Source organism: Nerophis ophidion, linkage group LG07 (genome assembly GCF_033978795.1).
Source record: "Nerophis ophidion isolate RoL-2023_Sa linkage group LG07, RoL_Noph_v1.0, whole genome shotgun sequence".
Lineage (NCBI taxonomy): Eukaryota > Metazoa > Chordata > Actinopteri > Syngnathiformes > Syngnathidae > Nerophis > Nerophis ophidion.
In genome coordinates this window covers 49,187,040-49,208,810 of record NC_084617.1, presented here as the reverse complement: position 1 = coordinate 49,208,810, position 21,771 = coordinate 49,187,040, and the positions used below count along the sequence as shown (strand labels likewise).

The 21,771-nt window shown below is 41.1% G+C and overlaps 1 protein-coding gene across 3 annotated transcripts in view; it reads right to left on the bottom strand.

The window, feature by feature from the left end:
- Window positions 1-512: 512 nt before the first annotated feature.
- The window catches only part of edil3a (EGF-like repeats and discoidin I-like domains 3a), a 365,883-nt gene continuing 344,624 nt past the window's right edge, over window positions 513-21,771 (bottom strand). For all 3 annotated transcript variants that reach the window (XM_061906308.1, XM_061906307.1, XM_061906309.1), the window contains one exon: window positions 513-5,773. In XM_061906308.1, coding sequence (XP_061762292.1) covers window positions 5,624-5,773 — 150 coding nt within the window. In that variant the 3' untranslated portion in view covers window positions 513-5,623. The remainder of the gene's footprint in view (window positions 5,774-21,771) is intronic.

The window sequence follows — 21,771 nt, the reverse complement described above, 5'->3', positions numbered from 1 at the left end:
CAGGGCCACATAGAATGATTAGGCAGGCCAGAACTGGCCCCCGGGCCTTGAGTTTGATGCATGTGGAATAAACCAATTTTGTCTGTATTAGAATAATTGAGAAATGTGACGATTTAGATTACCTTTTTTTTAAACAAAAGGGTAAATAAATAAAATAACCTTAAAACTTTATTATGGGTAATATATTCATATTTTTGTGTTGCTTATTAACATGCAAATTAGTAACATATTGGCTCTTAATTAGTCATTAAAATGTACTTATTAATGCCTTATTCTGCATGGCCATATTATACAAGCAGTAAGCCATTAACGAAGAGTTTTCCCTCAATAACCTCAGAATTATTGCTTATTAGTAACCCTAACCCTTATATGTTTTCCTAGTGTCCAAATAACTCTAAATTAAGTCTTTCTTACTTTAAGAAGCAACTAATTAATGGTGACTATGTTCCCCACACTAAAGTGTCCCAAAAATAACCACATTGTCGCAGACATTTGAATAAAACTCAAGCACAACATTTTCACAGAAGTTTTTATTTGTCAAACTGAAAGTTTTAAGTTGAAGCATCTTTTCTTCTTCTTCTTTTTTTATAACTGTACACAAGGTCTGACGTCCCCTAGCTGGCATGAACATCTCCAGCGTTGATCAAAAGTAAATTTTCTACAAGAACACTCCGGGTGACGCAGACAAGAGACAACGATGAGTGGACCGAACTTCCACACCAGATGCACGTGAACGACGCACAAGACAATCCACGGCGCGTACAAAAGGTTTGCCATACGAGAGGACGCGACTGTCGACCTTGTGGTGCTGTACACTACGAGGTCGCCACGACGGCCCGCCTGCTCGCAAGCGACAAAGATGGCAGTCGAAGGGATTCGGCTGCCAATATATTATTTTACTGCTTTCACGTTCCCTTGTTTTTCTTGATATTTTCAAATATGTCCGACACAAAAAGGTGATTATTTATTATATATATATATATATATATATATATATATACATACAGTACATTCACACACAGTACAGGCCAAACGTTTGCACACACCTTCTCTTTCAATGTGTTTTCTTTATTTTCATGACTATTTACATTGTAGATTGGCACTGAAGGCATCAAAACTGTGAACGAACACATGAGGAGATATGTACTTAACACAAAAAAAAGGGGAAATAACTTTTTATATACTAGTTTCTTCAAAACAGCCACCCTTTGCTCCGATTACTGCTTTGCACACTCTTGGCATTCTTTAGATGAGCTTCAAGAGGTAGTCCCCTGAAATGGTTTTCACTTCACAGGTGCGCTTGAAGCTCATCGAGAGAATGCCAAGAGTGTGCATAGCAGTAATAGGGTGGCTATTTTAAAGGAACTAGAGTATAAAATATGTTTTCAGTTATTTCACCATTTTTAAATGTTCATTCGGAGTTTTGATGCCTTCAGTGACAATCTACAATGTAAATAGCCATGAAAATAAAGAAAACACATTAAAAAAAGAAACTTTTAACCTGTACCATATAGACATTGTATTATATTATTTATCCATCCCCAGGATCCGCCAATCTCTCGTTTTCAATATTTGCAAATGTTCCTTCTTTTACTGTGTTCTCTTTCTTCTTTGTCCGTCCCCTCCTAAACTCTGTACCGTCCGATGGCGTTACAAATGAAGTACAACCAGTCCCCCAAAGATTTTACGATGTCGCTATTACCAATCCCTGCGATTTATCATGTCCTGACTTCAACCGCACATTTTGACCAATCATCATCATCAATTTCGACAATCGAATTTATTTCGGAAAATTTTGATACGTCGACTGTCTAACCAAAACGTATGTTTGTTCCTTAATTGCTCAAACGGCACGATTGCGTAGCTCAGACCGGGTTCCGATTGCCGTCTACAGCGCTAAGCCTCTCGGCTAATGTAGCATAAGTAGTAGAAGGTGATTCAAATAGCCCCATTTGTCACAGTTTACCTGACACATAAAACACGACACATTTTATTGCCAGGCGGCTGTACAGTCTTGAATATCTTAAAACATTTTTTGCGGCAATTCCGACTTCAAACACAGCGTCAGTTCCTATGTAGATAGACACTTTCCATCATTTTCAGCAGACTGTATTGCAAAATAATTAACCGTCCACTTCCCTGGGTTAGGGGGCCATATGAATTCCTTCCCTACTGTATGAACATCCTACTTCACATGTATTCGTATCTTAATTCAATCTTTATTTTCTACTGATTTAAGGCAATAAAAGTCATATTTCATCGGCAATGCTGACCTATCAAGGAGGCAGCCTTATCTACATGTTGGAGATGTTGAAGTGTGATAATAACCAACAAAAAATATCGATATAGATCGCTCTTAACAGTTTACAAATGTTTTTGTAAATGCATTTGTAAAGGTCTCATAACATACACTGATGTATACAAGCATAAAACATACAAAAAGAATGTCTGCAACTTGTGAACAGCAGAGTGGTTTTTCTTTCTTAATTTTCTTCCGTTTCTTTCCGTCATTTACTGTGTAATTATTACTATTGCTAGTCATAATTAAATAAAAGGCTACAGTCATTTGACACTGAGCTCTTTAGTGCCACCCACTTTCAAGTCTATAACGAGTAAAACATCAGTACAGTATTAGTTTTCCAATTTTTGTTGAGATCCTGTGCTTTGTGAATCTGAGGTTCCAAGGATAACAAGTCCATAAAATGAATGTCGATTCTAAAAAGCCTCACATCGCGACTTTTGCGGAAAATTCAGACATGTTAGGACGCACAACTCTTACAAGAGTAAAATGTGAAACCTTGGAGGGACGGAGGGGTACAACTGCAACAGGAGGAGTATAACAAATCAGACAAATAAGAACTAGGTTGCTAAAGTGCCTAAAGACAATGTCATGTCTAAAGTCGTTGGGAACTTGTTTTTGTGCTGTGCTTGGATCGACCGTCCCGAGTTTATGTTTCGCTTCCCAAAATTCAAATACGAACCAAATGAAACAACCAATGTCATCATTTGTTGAGCTTGAAGCATAAAATTGAAAAGTTAATTCTGCCTTGTTCACTTGTCATTTTCCATTTCAGGGTCTACTTCAAGCTCGGATTGGATATGTTGCCTTTGTACAATTTAAAATAATTGGGAGTTACGTCTCTTGAGGTTCATCAGTCATGCGAGTCAAGGGAGAGGCAGGTACGGTTTTAATGAATAGTCCGAGCAGGAAACCACATTTTATTACGGTGACAATTATCAAAAATGCCATGAACACAGGGCTGTCCAAAAGCTGACTGCATGAAAAGTAACTAAATAAGTATATATACAGTATATCTATATGTGTGTACATATTATTATAATAATATAATGGATATATAATTAATAATTATTATAGTTGGTTTTTAAGAGTATGTGGAAATTTAACGCTACCTTGTTTACTTACGTGATGACCTCCTTAAAATTGTTTTAAATAATCAGAAATATCAAGCAGCTAAAATATGGCAAACATGGGTAAGTGTGGAGCAAGCGTGTTGCATTTTCCCCCATCACCCCTTGTAATGGATTTAAATAGGTATAAATTAGATTGTGTTATGCTAATTGGACATTTTTATTATATCCACAAATTTCAATGACCATGTCTTGGTATGTGTGGCCATGTTTGTTAATTTTTTGCACTGCTTAAATTTTTTTTGTCCGCAAAATGACTAGGGAAAGTTGTTTGTATTGGGTCATACAAGTAAATGCTGTGAATAATACACCATCATCAGTCACTGACTTGAGTTAATAATGTCAACCACCAGATGGTGTCAAGATGGCAGCTATCAGACCGCTGGCTGTTTGTTTATGATATGAGGCCCCCGGTCACCAGCGTGCCGTAATTTGGACACGCCCGCAATAACACCATGATGTAACCAAATAAACTATGTAGATTTAGTTGACTAGACGTACGCTAGGGAAGGAATTCACATGGCCCTTTTCCCCAGAGGAAAGCAGGGAGGATAATCATTTTGCAATTCAGTCGGCTGGAAATAATGGAAAGCGCCACTCTACATAGCAACTGACGCTTTGGTCAAAATTGGAATTGCCCTAAAAAACTTTTTACAATATTCAACACTCTACTGCCGTCTGAAAGCTTGTGTATATACTGCACCCTCTCAATTTGTCACGTTTCATATGTCTGGTAAACCGCAACAAATCCCTTTCCATTGCCTGGTACCTACTTTGCTCCACAAGGCTATACTTGCTGTTGACACATTTCCACAGGCAGGGGACATACAGTAGGGAAGGGATTACTATGGCCCCAATCATGGGTGGATCTCAGGTGAGAGGAAAAGGGGGAATACCCATTGTGCAATGCAGTCTGCTGAAAATGACAGAAAGTGTCACTCTACATGGCAAATGATGTAGTCAAAGTTGGAATTGCCACAACACATATTTTAAGATAATTAACACTCTACTGCCAACTGCGAGTAAAGTGGATACTGCAAGCCCTCAATTTGTCACGTTTCACGTGTCAGGTAAACTGCGACAAATTTACCCATATACACCCTTTTGACTCTGATTCACAATAACTTTGAATGAGAGTGTTTGTTGAATGGTTACCATGGTTATTGCAAATATGGGACACCGTATGTGTAATTGATCTATGATAGTAGCACTACTTTTAAAATAACACTAATTACAGTTCAATTACAGAACATTTTTGCACACAGTCTTTAAATAATAACACACAAATACGGCATATTAAAATAAGCAGCCCAAAAGTATACATTTGTGGGTTTTATGATTGGCATACATGTACTGTATATCCTGAGCTTTTGAATGGAGTCAGCTTACGCGTCGATTCATAAAGTAAAAAACACCGAACAGAATAATAAATACAAATTGTAAACAATCTAAAAATGACACAGTTGCTCAATCCGACGCTTCGGTTTCAGTGCTGCTAGAGCACATGAATAAATGGTCATACATATTTATCACTTTCACTTAGCTTTTAGGCATGACTGGTCAGAACTATTCAAAAATGTACATAACATCGTTCCCTAGATTGAAGCCATTACTTTTAGAAATGGAGGTTTTGACCGATTTGTCATTTTAAGTAGTCCCCCCCCGCGACCCCTTCTTAAATTCTCACACCATGCAATGATTCACATATAATATAAGAGCATTAATAGTGTTTTGATCAATGCAGTAACGCAGGTGTGCATTAGTGCCAAAGCACGGACTGACAAAGTGTAGTTATTAAAAGTAAAAATATGATTTGAATAATATTTCACAATATGACCGTGTGTGTCTAATGCAACATCTTTGTTTAAAAAGTGACACTGTACAATAGTTTCCATGGCAAAACCACAGTGAGACCCATACCACCCCCTGCTGAGAGCCCTCACATATGTTACAGTTCTCAAGACCAATAAAAATACATAAATCACATTGGAACCTAATTGACATAAGAAAATAAAAACATTCAATTTAAGGTTTTGTACAAAAAAAAATGGTGACCCTTTACAAGTCTTGAAAAAATCTACAGGAAATGAATATTTTTTTTCTTTTTACAGGTTTTGCACAGTTTATTTTTCCACTACTGGGTGACCGTTAGACGGTAAGACAGGGGGGGGGGGGAGAAGGGGAGATAGGGACTTCACTCTTCCTCTGTGCAGCCCAGTATTTCTGTACGCAGGGTGATCCTGCCGTACCACGACCATGGAAGGATCCGGATCAGGCGAGCGTAGATGGGTGGATCTATCACGTTCTTTCTGTGCGTGTCGTTGTCAAAGTTTCCCTGAAAGACCTGCAAACACGAGAGAGGTTAACATCTCTGAACTCGACCGTCGTCCTTGCTTTTTTCAAGTGGAGATAAAGTACTACGGGCTTTTGTAAAGTTTGAAGTTTTTTTCTGTCATTTAAATGTCATAAATGTTTATTTTTAATAAATATAGCTATGGAATGTTAAACAATAACGTTGCTTGAATCAAATGAAGAATGTCTAAGCCTAACTGTATGTAACGACTGCGGGGCATCATGATGCGGGTGCATTCTCTCTGCATGCAGTTCAGGCTTAGACACAGCGGAAAGGTAAGAAATAACTTAAAACAGACTAAGAACAGAAAAACGTGCACAAGGCACAAAAGGCAAAACAAACAGAACTAGCATGGGAAATAGAAAAAACCAAGAGAGCTAGCATGGGAGCTAGAGAGAAAACAAATACTTAGCGTGGAAGCTAGCTGGGTGCGAAACGGAATACAGGATCAGTATCAGAGTTGTTACTGTTGCGAAACACAAACAGCGTGTAACACAAACTACCAAGCGAGAACGAGAGAAACAAGGAGGCAGGCTTAAATCAGGGCAGCAATCAGTAACCACAGGTGTGTGTCGAAACAAGAGCAGGTGGAACAAATCAGAAACTATGGTAACAAAACAAACAAGGAAGTGCAACCAGGAACCGAAAGAGTCCAAGACAAACAGAAAACAGAAAAGGACTCAAAAACCAAAATCAAAATGTGATCCGGGCAGCGGATCACAACACTATGCCTCCTTTCACAATTGTGAAGTCGTTTGTTGCACCTGGTTAGGCAAACACTTCCCTCAACACAGACGTCAAAACGTCGTCAAAGTTCACCTTAAATTATTCACACATTTTTGCATATCATTGCTCATAACTGTAGTGCATTCAAGAACCCTCTATGGAAGTTAGAAACAGAGACATCACTAGGCATAGCTGTAGTGCATACAATAACCCTCTATGGAAGTTAGAAACAGAGACATCACCAGGCATAACTGTAGTGTATTCAAGAACTCTCGATAAACGTTAGAGACAGAGGCTTTACTGGGCATAACTGTAGTGCATTCAAGAACTCTCAATAAAGGTTAGAAACGGAGACGTTACTAGGCATAACTGTAGTCCATTCAACAACCCTTGATGAACGTTAGAAACAGAGGTGTTTTTAGGCATTACTGTAGTGCATTCAAGATCCCCCCAGAAAAGTTAGAAACGGAGGCATTGCTAGATATAACTGTAGTACATTGAAGAACACTTGATAAATGTTAGCGACAGAGGCGTTACTAGGCATGAATTTAGTGCATTCAAGAACTCTCGATAAAAATCAGAAACAGTGACGTCACTGGGCATAACTGTAGTACATTCAAGAATCCTTGATGAAAGTTAGAAACAGTGGCTTTACTAGGCATACCTGTAGTTCTTTCAAGAACCCCTCCAAAAAGGTTAGAAACGGAGGCATCACTAGGCATGACTGTAGTGCATTCAAGAACCTTTGATGAAAGTTAGAAACAGAGGCATCACTAGGTATAACTGTAGTGCATTCAAGAACCCTTAATGAAAGTTAGAAACAAAGGTGTTACTAGGCATAACTGTAGTGCATTTAAGAAATCTTGATAAATGTTAGAGACAGAGGCGTTACTAGGCATAAATGTTGTGTATTCAAAAACTCTCGATAAACGTTAGAGACAGAGGCTTTACTGGGCATAACTGTAGTGCATTCAAGGACTCTCAATAAAAGTTAGAAACAGAGACGTCACTAGGCATAACTGTAGTGCATTCAAGAACCCTTGATGAAAGTTAGAAACATAGGCATGACTAGGCATTACTGTAGTGTATTCACGAACTCTTGATAAATGTTAGAGACAGAGGCTTTGCTAGGCATAACTGTAGTGTATTCAAGAACTCTCGATAAACGTTAGAAACGGAGACGTCACTAGGCATAACTGTATTGCATTCAACAACCCCCGAAGAAAGTAAGAAACAGAGGAGTCACAAGGCATGAATGTAGTTCATTCAAGAACCCCCGAAGAAAGTTAGAAACAGAGGCGTCACTCGGCATAACTGTAGTGCATTCAAGAACCCTCGAAGAAAGTTAGAAGCAGAGGCGTCACTAGCATAACTGTAGTGCATTCAAAAACCCCCGAAGAAAGTTAGAAACAGAGGTGTCACTAGCATTACTGTAGTGCATTCAAGAACCCTCTACGAAAGTTAGAAACAGCGGCCGCATGAGACAGAGTGAGCCATAAACCTCAAAATATGCCCTAATATTGCTATAATCATTGTAAAAAATATGTATTATTATGACTGAAGCCCCATACACACACACATGCTATGTTTACATGCACTAAAATACTAACTATTGCATCCCAGCAGGCTTAGTTATATCTATCTGTCTAATATGAACATGAAGGGAGCGAGCAATTCATTTAGCCTTTCTGTCTTCATGTACAGTATAAACAGAATGTATGCCGAACGCCCACAAAACTGTGAGGAGACAAAAATATAATCATTTAGCGCTCGCAATGTGATTTATCAAGACTAAAACGGTTCTGGAGCCGCAGTTTTGCATCTATATTTAGCAATAATATTTGAGAATTTCATAGAAACTGGATGACTTAAGGGGCTCATTAAAACCTATGATATACATAAATTTTAGTCTATGCTGGTGTTTTTTTTTTCTTACGGAATGTATATTTTACAAACCCCGTTTCCATATGAGTTGGGAAATTTTGTTAGATGTAAATACAAACGGAATACAATGATTTGCAAATCATTTTCAACCCATAATCAGTTCAATATCCTACAAAGACAAAATATTTGATGTTCAAACTGATAAACCTTTTTTTTTGTGCAAATAATCATTAACTTTAGAATTTGCTGCCAGCAACACGTGACAAAAAAGTTGGGAAAGGTGGAAATAAAAACTGTTGAGGAATGCTCATCAAACAGTTATTTGGAACATCCCACAGTCGTGCAGGCTAATTGGAAACAGGTGCCATGATTGAGTAAAAACAGCTTCCCAAAAAATGCTCAGTCTTTCACAAGAAAGGATGGGGCGAGGTACACCCTTTTGTCCACAACTGCGTGAGCAAATAGTAAAAACAGTTTAAGAACAACGTTTCTCAAAGTGCAATTGCAAGAAATTTAGGGATTTCAACATCTACGGTCCATAATATCATCAAAAGGTTCAGAGAATCTGGAAAATTCACTCCACGTAAGCGGCATGGCCGGAAACCAACATTTAATGACCGTGACCTTCGATCCCTCAGACAGCACTGTATCAAAAAACGACATCAATCTCTAAAGGATATCACCACATGGGCTCAGGAACACTTCAGAAAACCACTGCCACTAAATACAGTTTGTCGCCACATCTGTAAGTGCAAGTTAAAGCTCTACTATGCAAAGCGAAAGCCATTATCAATAACATCCAGAAACGCCGCACGCTTCTCTGGGCCCGAGATCATCTAAGATGGACTGATGCAAAGTGGACAAGTGTTCTTTGGTCTGACGAGTCCACATTTCAAATTGTTTTTTGGAAATATTCGACAAAGGGGAAGCAATCCATCCAGACTGTTATCGACGCAAAGTTCAAAAGCCAGCATCTGTGATGGTATGTGGGTGCATTAGTGCCCAAGACATGGGTAACTTACACGTCTGTGAAGGCACCATTAATGCTGAAAGGTACATACAGGTTTTAGAACAACATATACTGCCATCTAAGTGCCGTCTTTTTCATGGATGCCCCGGCTTATTTCAGCAAGACAATACCAAGCCATGCTCAGCACGTGTTACAACAGCGTGGCTTCGTAAATGTGTGGCGCATTATGAAGCGTAAAATACGACAGCGGAGACCCCGGACTGTTGAACGACTGAAGCTCTACATAAAAAAAGAATGGGAAAGAATTCCACTTTCAAAGCTTCAACAATTCAAGTAAAAGTTAGAGTACCAATGATTGTCACACACACACTAGGTGTGGTGAAATGTGTCTTCTGCATTTGACCCATCCCCTTGATCACCCCCTTGGAAGTGAGGGGAGCGGTGGGCAGCAGTGGTGCCGTGCCTGGGAATCATTTATGGTGATTTAACCCCCAATTAAAACCCTTGATGCTGAGTGCCAGGCAGTGAGGCAGTGGGTCCCATTTTTATAGTCTTTGGTATGACTCACAACCTACCGATCTCAGGGCGGACACTCTAACCACTAGGCCAATGAGTAGGTTTCCAATTAGTTTTCTCAGTTCCCGAACGTTTGTTGAGTGTTGTTAAAAGAAATGCCCTTTCACAACTACTTTGGCACGTGCAGCAGCCATGAAATTCTAAGTTAATCATTATTTGCAAAAAATAAAAAAAAGTTTATGAGTTTGAACATCAAATATCTTGTCTTTGTAGAGCATTCAACTGAATATGGGTTGAAAAGGATTTGCAAATCATTGTATTCAGTTTATATTTACATCTAACACAATTTCCCAACTCATATGGAAACGGGGTGGTGGTATTGTGCTATAATGAGATGGCAACACTTTTCAGCTAGTTAGCGTTTAAACGTTTAATTTTCCTAAAAACTTTGCATCCTGTTTTCATTGCAACTCACTAACTGGCTATTATTTGGACAAAACAAACGCGATCACTCCATGGAATGTTTTCATTTGGTAAACAGTTCAGCCATGATGAAGGTCTGCACTATAAATCAGCCTGTTGTCCGGGTGGCACAGTTGGAGATCGCACCTAAATTATTAGGTGGTTTATGCTTCCTAACATCTTTTTTTTTTTTACCCTTTTTCATCATGAAACAAAAGGTTTGTCCCCTGCCAACAAATGTTTCAGAAGCTCCAACCCTGTAATTGGCTTGGCAACATCAACATTCAATTAACAAATCACTTTGTGCTGCTAACTGATAGCAGTTGTCCCCACTTTTTACAGCCACTGAAGTACCCGCGATACAAATGTGAGGCTAAATTAAGTCAGACAACTCATTTATGATCCACTCCTGTTGCAATAAACCTTTTAATAATAACGCAGGTTCCAAATCCCGGCTACAAGCACGCAGGCTGCAGATTGTAAGTTTGCATGTGCCTAATTAAGTATGCTAAGCTATAAATGAATCTACAGGGGCAGCTGGATTGAAGGATATGATCATTCCAATCAAAAATACATGATTAAGTCTGTGTAATTGGTATGTAATGGGACTCACTGTTGTGCAAAATGAAAAAATCAGCGGGACAAATCCAGGTAAATGCTGACAACTAGAAGGATGAGGTATTGATTGAAGTGCTCCGTTTTCACATTTTTTTGCTAACATTATCGTAAGGAGTTCTTTAAACAAGACTGTGCATGAGAAAACACTTGCATGTGTAGTGGAGTTTAGTCATCAAGGTCATTTTTGAACACTTCCTTGTCCTAAACAAGGTCAGTTTTGAATCTTACAGTTTTAAAAACTTAATCATATTTTGGCATATAATGTGTCTGTATCATTAAAACAACAGTGTTTAATCTTGATCTTTATTTTAAGTCCCCCGGCTGACAAGCGGCTAGCAGCAATATACACTATATTGCCAAAAGTATTTGGCCACTCAGGCAAATGATGAGAATCAGGTGCCCTAATCACTTGGCCCGGCGTATAAAATCAAGCACTTAGGCATGGAGACTATTTCTACAATCATTTGTGAAAGAATGGGCCGCTCTCAGTGATTTCCAGCGTGGAACTGTCATAGGATGCCACCTGTACAACAAATACAGTCATGAAATTTCCTCGCCCCTAAATATTCCAAAGTTAACTTTATCATAAGAAAAGTGAAGAGTTTGAGAACAACAGCAACTCAGACACCAAGTGGTGGGCCACGTAAACTGACAGCGAGGGGTCAGCGGATGCTGAAGCGCATAGTGCAAAGACATTCTGCACAGTCAGTTGCAACATAGCTCCAAACTTCATTTGACCTTCCAATTAGCCCATGTACAGTAAGCAGAGAGGTTCATGGAATGGGTTTCCATGGCTGAGCAGCTGCATCCAAGCCATGCATCACCAAGTCCAATGCAAAGTGTCGGATGCAGTGGTGTAAAGCACATCGCCGCTGTACTCTAAAGCAGTGTTTTTCAACCTTTTTTGAGCCAAAGCACATTTTTTGCTTTGAAAAAATGCGGAGGCACACCACCAGCAGAAATCCTTAAAAAAACAAAACTCAGTTGACAGTAAAAAGTCGTTGTCGCAATTGTTGGATATGACTTTAAACCATAACCAAGCATGCATCAATATAGCTCTTGTCTCAAAGTAGGTGTACTGTCACCACCTGTCACATCACACCCTGTCTTATTTGGACTTTCTTGCTGTTTTCCTGTGTGTAGTGTGTAGTGTTTTAGTTCTTGTCTTGCGCTCCTATTTTGGTGGCTTTTCCTGTTTTTTGGTATTTCCTGTAGTAGTTTCATGTCTTCCTTTGAGCGATATCTCCCGCATCTACTTTGTTTTAGCAGTCAAACATTTTTCTATTGTTTTTATCCTTCTTTGTGGGGACATTGTTGATTGTCATGTTCGGATGTACATTGTGGACGTCGTCTTTGCTTCACAGTAAGTCTTTGCTGTCGTCCAGCATTCTGTTTTTGTTTACTTTGTAGCCAGTTCAGTTTTAGTGTTGTTCTGCATAGCCTTCCCTAAGCTTCAATGCCTTTTCTTCTGGGCACTCACCTTTTCTTTATTTTCGGTTTAAGCATTTGACACCTTTTTACCTGTTTCCGACATCTACAAAGCTGTTAGCTACCGGCTGCCACCTACTGGTATGGAATAGTATTACACGGTTACTCTGCCGAGTTCTGGACAGTACAGACACTCAACAACAACACGTCATTTGCAAACTATAATTACTGGTTTGCAAAAAGTATTTGTAACCCAAATAGGTGAAACTAGATAATCTCCCACGGCACACCAGACTGTATCTCACGGCACACTAGTGTGCCGCGGCACAGTAGTTGAAAAACACTGCTCTAGAGCAGTGGAGACGTGTTCCCTGGACTGATGAGTCACGCTTTTCCATCTGGCAATCTGATGGACAAGTCTGGGTTTGGAGGTTGCCAAGAGAATGCTACATTTTGGGCTGCATTGTGCCAAATGTGAAATTTGGTGGAGGAGGAATTATGGTATGGGGTTGGTTTTCAGGAGTTGGGCTTGGCCCCTTAGTTCCAGTGAAAGGAACTTTGAATGCTCCAGAATACCAAAACATTTTGGACAATTCCATGGTATGGCACTTCAAGTTATTATTTGAGTAAAGGCAGGTGGCCAAATACTTTTGGAAATATAGTGTAAGTGTCTCCACACACAGTGTGGAGGCGTTTGCCTAAGGCTGGGGTCGGCAACCCGAAATGTTGAAAGAGCCGTATTGGACCACAAATACAAACAACAAATCTGTCTGGAGTCCCAAAAAAATTAAAGCCCAATATACAGTGTTATAATGAAGGCAATATATTACCTATTTTAGCCTACTATCAAAATTACTATTCATAGCAGGCTGACACCAATCTTTTTTGACAGAAATGTAATATTTATTCCACACATTTTTACACCATTGGAAAACATTAGGACAATGGAGGAAGTAGAAGATAATAAGTAACTAGTTTAAATATTCCCTAGGGAGGCGTTCGGGTGGCATCCTGACCAGATGCCCGAACCACCTCATCTGGCTCCTCTCGATGTGGAGGAGCAGCGAACGCCACCCGAACGCCTCCCTAGGGAGGTGTTTAGGGCACGTCCAGCTGGTAGGAGGCCACGGGGAAGACCCAGGACACGTTGGAAAGACTATGTCTCCCGGCTGGCCTGGGAACGCCTCGGGATCCCCCGGGAAGAGCTAGACGAAGTGGCTGGGGAGAGGGAAGTCTGGGCTTCCCTGCTTAGGCTGCTGCCCCCGCGACCCGACCTCGGATAAGCGGAAGATGATGGATGGATGGATGGATAGTTTAAATATTGTGCCAATATTGTTAAACGATCAATAGCCCATTTATTGAAAAATGTAGCGTTAATACATAGGTACCGCATCGATACTGGCCAATCTCACTCATGGATGATCTGTATGGGAATCAGCAGCATAAAACACTAAACCCTACTTCTAAGAAACTACATTTGTTTTATTGTTAATGCAGTAGTTTTCTTTTCACCGTATACCTAAGCTGATTGGATTGTCACTACTTGTGAATGATGACTGCGGTTTGTACTTATTATAAGGCTGTATTTGCATCTTAATATGCATTATGACATGTTCCTTATGGAGCCTACTACGCGTCTTTAATCAGCCTGAGTGAAGACGGAACTTTAAACCTTAATTGCAAACCAATTTGCAATCTTCTCTCCGGGGATTTGCAATCTGGAGTAATCAGGACCGGACGGATGATTTAAAAATAGACACAATAATTCAACTTACTCCAGACCGACCCTGGAGCTGCTATTGATTTTGGTGGCGGGTAGAGTCGTGCCTGTCAGGCTTGCCACTGACAGTTTGTTTGTGTTTCTGTTTTTCCTCTGTGTGTGTTTAGTATTTCCTGTCTTTACTTCCTATCAGCACTCTTATTTTGGTTCAGCTTCCTGTTTGTCTCCCTGTGTGCTGTTTTCCCTCAGCTGCGACTGATTGGCACCTGGCCACACCTGGTGTCAATCAGTCCGCTCCTATTTTACCTGCTTTGTTCCTCCAGTCACTGCTGGATTATTGCCGTTGCTACCGGTCGTGTCGTGTCGTATCATATCTTGTCTATGTTAGCTTCCACGCTAGGCCTTTTTGTTTGTCCGCCCACGTGCGCGCTTTTTGTTTGTACCCTTTATTGGTTTTTGTCTTAGTGTTTTAAAGGCCTACTGAAATGAGATTTTCTTATTCAAACGGGGATAGCAGGTCCATTCTATGTGTCATACTTGATCATTTTGCGATATTGCCATATTTTTGCTGAAAGGATTTAGTAGAGAACATCGACGATAAAGTTAGCAACTTTTGGTCGCTAATAAAAAAGCCCTGCCTTTACCGGAAGTATGTGCGCGTGACGTCACGAGTTGCAGGGCTCCACACATATTCACATTGTTTTTAATGGCAGCCACCAGCAGTAAGAGCAATTCGGACTGAGAAAGCGACAATTCCCCCATTAATTTGAGCGAGGATGAAAGATTTGTGAATTAGGATATTGATAGTGAAGGACTACAAAAACAAAAAAGCGAAGGCTCTGGGCGGCGGCAGTGTGAGCGTTTCAGATGTAATTAGACACATTTACTAGGATAATTCTGGAAGATCCCTTATCTGCTTATTGTTTTAATAGTGTTTTATTGAGATTTTAAAGATTGTAAAGCCATACCTCGAGGTCGGATGGCTGCGGTGAACACGCAGTGTCTCGGAGAGAAGCCGAGGAGCCAAGCTCACAGCTGCCTTTTTTGACAGCTGTTGCAGGACGACGAATATTCCAATGATGTCTCCGGTAAGATATATATCACAATTATATATATATCCCATCCAAAAACATGCTGGTTGACGTAAAAAAAACATGTTCGTCTGACCGCTCTGCTTCACAACAAACAAAGAAACACCGGCTGTGTCTCGGTGCTAAAGACAGCTGCAATCCACCGCTTTCCACCAACAGCATTGTTTTTTATAGTCTGCATTATTAAATGGACAAATTGCAAAAGATTCATCAACACAGATGTCCAGAATAATGTGTAATCATACGATTAAAGCAGACGACTTTTAGCCGCAAGTGGTGCAGCGCTAATATTTCCTGACAGTCCGTGACGTCACGTGCACGCGTGACGGTCATTTGCAAACCTTTTCGACAAGAAACTCGCGGGAAATTTTAAAATTGCAATTTAGTAAACTAAAAAGGCCGTATTGGCATGTGTTGCAATGTTAATATTTCAACATTGATAAATAAACTATCAGACTGTGTGGTCAGTAGGCCTGTAAATTAAATCATGTTTTCTCACTCCATGCCTGCCTCTACCTCTGCATCTTGGGGTTCGTCACCAACTAACTCTGACATAATAATCCAGCCAAATTCGAACCCCGCAGAGATGTCTATGGCAGAGAGACATAACAAAGTTTTAGAATCGATGGCCAAATCGAGGAAACACTTTGCCTCGTTTTGTAGTGCCTCCCACCCATCCCTGTCCTGTGTCGGCTTCTCAGGGGACGTCTTGGATCCGTCTCTTGAAGGGGGCTATCAGTAGCTGTGCTGATGGGGAGGCACAGCTACTCCGCGTCCCAGTTGGTCTGCAAGAGACGGCGCCATCATCTCCGGTGGGCTGGCAGACGCCACCATCACCTCCGGTGGGTCTGCAACCTACGGTGCCATCACCTCCGGTGGGTCTGCAACCTACGCACTCCGGTGGGCCAGCAGACGCCAACACACACTCCGGTGGGCCGGCAGACGCCACCACCATCCTCTCCGGTGGGCCAGCAGCAAGGGGCGCCACCATCCTCTCCGGTGGGCCAGCAGCAGGGGGCGCCACCACCATCCTCTACAGGTGGGCCAGCAGCAGGGGGCGCCACCACCATCCTGTCCGGTGGGCCAGCAGCAGGAGGCGCCACCACCATCCTGTCTGGTGGGCCAGCAGCAGGGGGCGCCACCATCATCATGTCCGGTAGGCCAGCAGCAGGGGGCGCCACCACCATCCTGTCCGGTGGGCCAGCAGCAGGAGGCGCCACCACCATCCTGTCTGGTGGGCCAGCAGCAGGGGGCGCCACCATCATCATGTCCGGTGGGCCAGCAGCAGGGGGCGCCACCACCATCCTGTCCAGTGAGCCAGCAGCAGGAGGCGCCACCACCATCCTGTCCGGTGGGCCAGCAGCAGGGGGCGCCACCACCACCCTGTCGGGTGGGCAGGCATAGGGCGCCACCATACTCTTGTTGGCCACAGAGGTGGTTGTTTCATGGGTGACCGCCTCGCAAATTGCAGCGGCGTTCTATTTGCCGTCGCCACTTGACTCTTCCCCGCTAGGTGCGGGGACACTTGGCCTGGCGGCCCACCGCCTTGTCCTCCCTCCACCCTCCCTTGACTTTGGACTGTTTTTTTTTCTGGGGGGGGGTTCCTAAAACGCCTGGTATCCGTTATGGGAGGAGGGGCTACTGTCAGGCTTTCCACTGACAGTTTGTTTGTGTTTTAGTTTTTCCTCTGTGTGTTTAGTATTTCCTGTCTTTAGTTCCTGTCAGCACTGTTATTTTGGTTCAGCTTCCTGTTTGTCTCTCTGTGTGCTGTTTTCACTCAGCTGCGGCTGATTGGCACCTGGCCACTCCTGGTGTCAATCAGCCCGTTCCTATTTTACCTGCTGTGTTCATCCCGTCAGTGCTGGGTTATTGTCGCTGCTACCAGTCGTTTCGTGTCGTATCATTTCTTGTTTATGCAGCGTTGTGGTAAGCTATATTCGATAGTGGTTTGTAACTTATTGTCTTTTGTTCCCTGCTTCCAAGTTTGTTTTCTTATTACAAGTATGACTTCTGTTTTCCTGCTACATACCTGCTAGCCTCCACGCTAGGCTTTTTTGTTTATCCGCCAACGTGCGCGCTTTTTATTTGTACCCTCTGTTGGTTTTTGTTTTAGTGTTTTAAATTAAATCATGTTTTCTCACTCCATGCCTGCCTCTATCTCTGCATCTTGGGGTTCGTCACCAATTGACTTTGACAGTGCCTTCACATTGTCAGGGGAAGCCTCATGTGTGTTTCTGGAAATTATACATGGTCAATTATTTAAAGCTGCTGCTTAGGTCAAGAGTCCAGATCAGCCACATTTCTTTGCTTGTTGCCCTCATCATCCTCCTCGAGAGACACTGTAACACTGGGGCAATCAAGAAGTGGCACTTAGACTCCATCACTTGGACACAGGTTAAAAAAGAACACTCCCAATAAGTGGTATTGCTTTTTGACATTATCTTTATTAAACTCACGTGTTTTTTCATCTAAAATTGTAGAACGTAGTAAAGAGATAATTAGGATGTGCAGTTGTGTTAAGTGCACTCTCACATTCTTTTATCTCCAGACTTCTAGGGGAATAAAGGCCCCAATGGCTAATTAACCTTGCATCACCTGAGTGGAACAGTATTTCACATAAATCAATAACATTGTCCTGATGCACTGCTACAAGTGATGGTGTAAATATTGACACTCAGTGAAGTTCAAGCGTGGAGGGTTTGACGACCAGTTAAGGATGCAATCTATTAGCCCAGCCAGTAATGCAAATTCCAACACGGAAAACCTTAAAGGCCATACTATTTTGACTTGAAGTTCAACCCGTGATCATGCAGGACGTCAAACAAGCCGTGGGATTTTAGGAATGTGTTCATTTAAAGCAGGGCTGTCTAACTGGAAGACTGCAGTCTGAGTCTGGACCGAAATGCTGACCTACACGGATCTAGACATACTGCAAAAGGCCCTATTCCCTCGTTTGCGGTTAAGTGTTTTTGTACACCCTTTAAGTAATTAACGTCAGACTTATTCATATTCTCCCACGTACCCTGTGGACACGCAATGTTGTCGGTCATTTACAAACCTTAAGTAAAAACACATGTTTTTTCTTTTTTAATGCATACTAGGTAGTTCATTACAGCAAACATGGGTAGACTAATGGGAGTACATGAATGTGACAATTCAGCCCTCTAAAAAACATCCAAAAACCATCAACAATACTCCAATTACATCATTATCAACCATGTATTGGCATTATTGTTATTATATGCGCTGATGCAGACACACCATTTTTAGTCGCACCGTGATCGCAGAGAGCAAACTCCCCTAAATTCAAAACTATAAGCAGCTACATTTTCTTCTACGCTTTGCACCCTGCGGCTTATAAAACTGTGCAGCTAATTTGGGGATTTTTCATCCCGAACAGCCGTAATCCAACAAATAGTTATCAACAGACACTAATAAGGTGTGTAATTTTGACTTACACTTTCGAGTCCAACATAACTTGAAGTTGAAACCGTGATCATGCAGGACGTCAAACAAACCATGCACTGCAAAAAATTGAAATCTAAGTAAGATTACATTTCTCATATAAGGGTGATATTTGCTTATTTTCTGTCTGATAAGCTTATTCTTCTCACTAAGCAGATTTTATATTAGAGTGTTTTACTTGTTTTAAAGGTTTTGGTCCGAAATTATCTCAATAAGATATTACAGCTTGTAGCTGAGATTTTATGGCCTATATTGAGTAAAACATGCTTGAAACTAGAATATCAATTGATGCAAAGCTGTGCCATCAACACTCACAAGTATAAAATTGCTTTTTTAAAGTAACAATTTCTTACTTCAACTATGAAAAAAAAATCATGATGCTGAGCGCATATCATTATCATTATCATTTACTTAATTTAAGAATATTTTTCAACATATTGAGAAAAATGGTCTCATATTTGTTTTCTAAAAAGAAAAGTGCACTTGTTGTCAGCGAGAATATACTTATTTTAAGGTATTTTTGGGTTCATTGAGGTGAATCTTGACAAGCCAAGTTTTTTTGTTCTATTGGCAGATACTTTTGCTTAGTTCAACTAAAATACCCCCTATTTATGTATTTTTTTTCTTGTTTTTGAACACTGACTTTTAGCAGTGTGGGATTTTAGGCATGTGATCATTTAAAGCAGGGGTCACTAACTGGCGGACTGCGGTCTGAATTTGGACCTCAACGCCGACCTACACAGACCTGGCCATACTGTATAAGGCTCTATTCACTCGTTTGCGCTTAATTGTTTTTGTACGTGTAACCGATAGAAAAAGGAAACAGCAGATTTTGGTATTTTTTAAAATTTCATATTATTGTTATTAATTTCACCAAAATCCATCACATGATGTGCTTTAGTTTGTTTTTACTTTAAATATCAATAATATAATTAAAGTTTTTGTGGAATTATTTTTGTATTTCTTTTATGTCTACAAATCTGAGCTTTTATTTTGAAAGTTTGAGAATATGACGGTGTGTAACTGCCTTTCTTCCCAGTCTGCGCTGTTCCTCACTGGGAGAGGAGTTATGTGGAGAGGAGATGACCATTGCACTCACATTGTGTCTCATGTCACTGTCATGCAGGAATAAAGTTGAATGTGAGAAGTTGAACCAGCCCCGTGTCTCATGTCATTGAATGAACACAGAGTACTACACAGGAACAGCGTAGTCGGGACCCTGCAGACCCGTCCCGGCTACATACACGCTTTAAGTTATGCACGTTAGTCTTATTCATATTTTCCCATCCATCCTGTGGACACGTGAGTGTCTAAAGTGTTGAAAGGGGGACTGCACATTTGGCGGGAATTTTGTCTATCATTTAAAAACCTTAAAGGCCTACTGAAACCCACTACTACCGACCACGCAGTCTGATAGTTTATATATCAATGATGAAATATTAACATTGCAACACATGCCAATACGGCCTTTTTAGTTTACTAAATTGCAATTTGAAATTTCCCGAGAGTTTCTTCTTGAAAACGTCGCGGAATGATGACGTGTACGCGTGACGTCACAGACTGTGAGGAAATATTAGCGCTGCGCACACACACAGCTAAAAGTCGTCTGCTTTAACCGCATAATTACACAGTATTTTGGACATCTGTGTTGCTGAATCTTTTGCAATTTGTTCATTTAATAATGCAGACTATAAAGAACAATGCTGTTGGTGGAAAGCGGTGGATTCCAGCTGTCTTTAGCACCGAGACCCAGCCGGCGTTTCTTTGTTTGTTATGAAAGCAGAGCGGTCAAGCGAAACATGTTTTCTCTCCGTCAACCAGCATGTTTTTGGATGGGGAAATTCCGCAGCTGTTGGGTGCGCGACGATGATTTCTGTTTCGTTTGATCAGCCATTTTACCACCTTGTTACAGGCACCAGTTAGGGAAAAATTAAGGTAAATAAACATCTACAAAATATTTCTGCGGCTTAAAGAGTTGTGCCGTTAATACTGTATACGGAAAAAAAGGTTTTTTTACTAAAACATAGTGGGTGTGGATTTTATACTGTGCGCTCTACATTTTGGGAAATACGGTAGCTTGTGCTGCTACAGCATTACATAGTAATGTGCAGCTGCTGCATCGCCTATGAGCTTGTAAACGTTATTCTTAGGTTATAACTCATGCCTCTCACCTGGAAAGTAGAAGTATGTGGCCATAAACCAAAGAGTTGGTCAAATGGCAAGAAAAACACAAAAAGAAGCTTGTTTGTGGCACCTTTATTTTAAACGTGCGTGATGATAATGATTATGAATAGTTATTCAACTAAACGGGAATATACAAACATCCCAACAGTTGGCATACCAGTGAAAGCAAACATTGTAGAGTGAGTGTTTCATAATGTTCCGAGTTATTAAATCTTGTTCAGCACCTAACAATACTGCTACATGAGGCTTAGTCTTTCACGAAAGCTGGATCTGTTTAGCACACAGCTTCTAAAATGTGTAGGTGTGACGCTTCGGTGGCATCGTGGCGGTGTTTGCGTTGTCCCGTGGTTGCAGCGAAGATGGACACAGCGTAAAGGTAGGAACAATAATTTATTTATACTATAAAACTAACTAAAAACAAAAACACTTGCACAGAGGCACTACCAAAAACCAACAGAACTAGCGTGGGAGCTAGAAGGAACAAAAAGCGCTAGCGTTGAAGCTAGGGACATAAACAAAACAGGAATAGCGTGGAAGCTAACAAGTAACAAAATATGTTTTTTACCATAACGCAGGACTGTTGCGTGGGAGCGAACAAGAGTCCAAGGACGAGTGTCAAACAAATGTGGTCTTAAATAAGGAGATAATCACAAATCAGGTGCGCGATGACAAACAAGAGACAGGTGACACTAACGAGTTACCATGACAACAGAAACCAAACAGGAAGTGCTACAGGGAACCAAAGACATCAAATACAACACAGGATGATGACAAAACAGAAAAAAACCCAGAATATGACATTGTCCAAGACGTGGACCATGACAGTAGGTCTTTGTGGAGAGACGGGCCGACAGCGGGCTGAGAGAGACAGCCTTGGCCAAAAGGGAGGCCAGGAGGCGGGGCATGCGGCGGCGAGGAGAGGCAT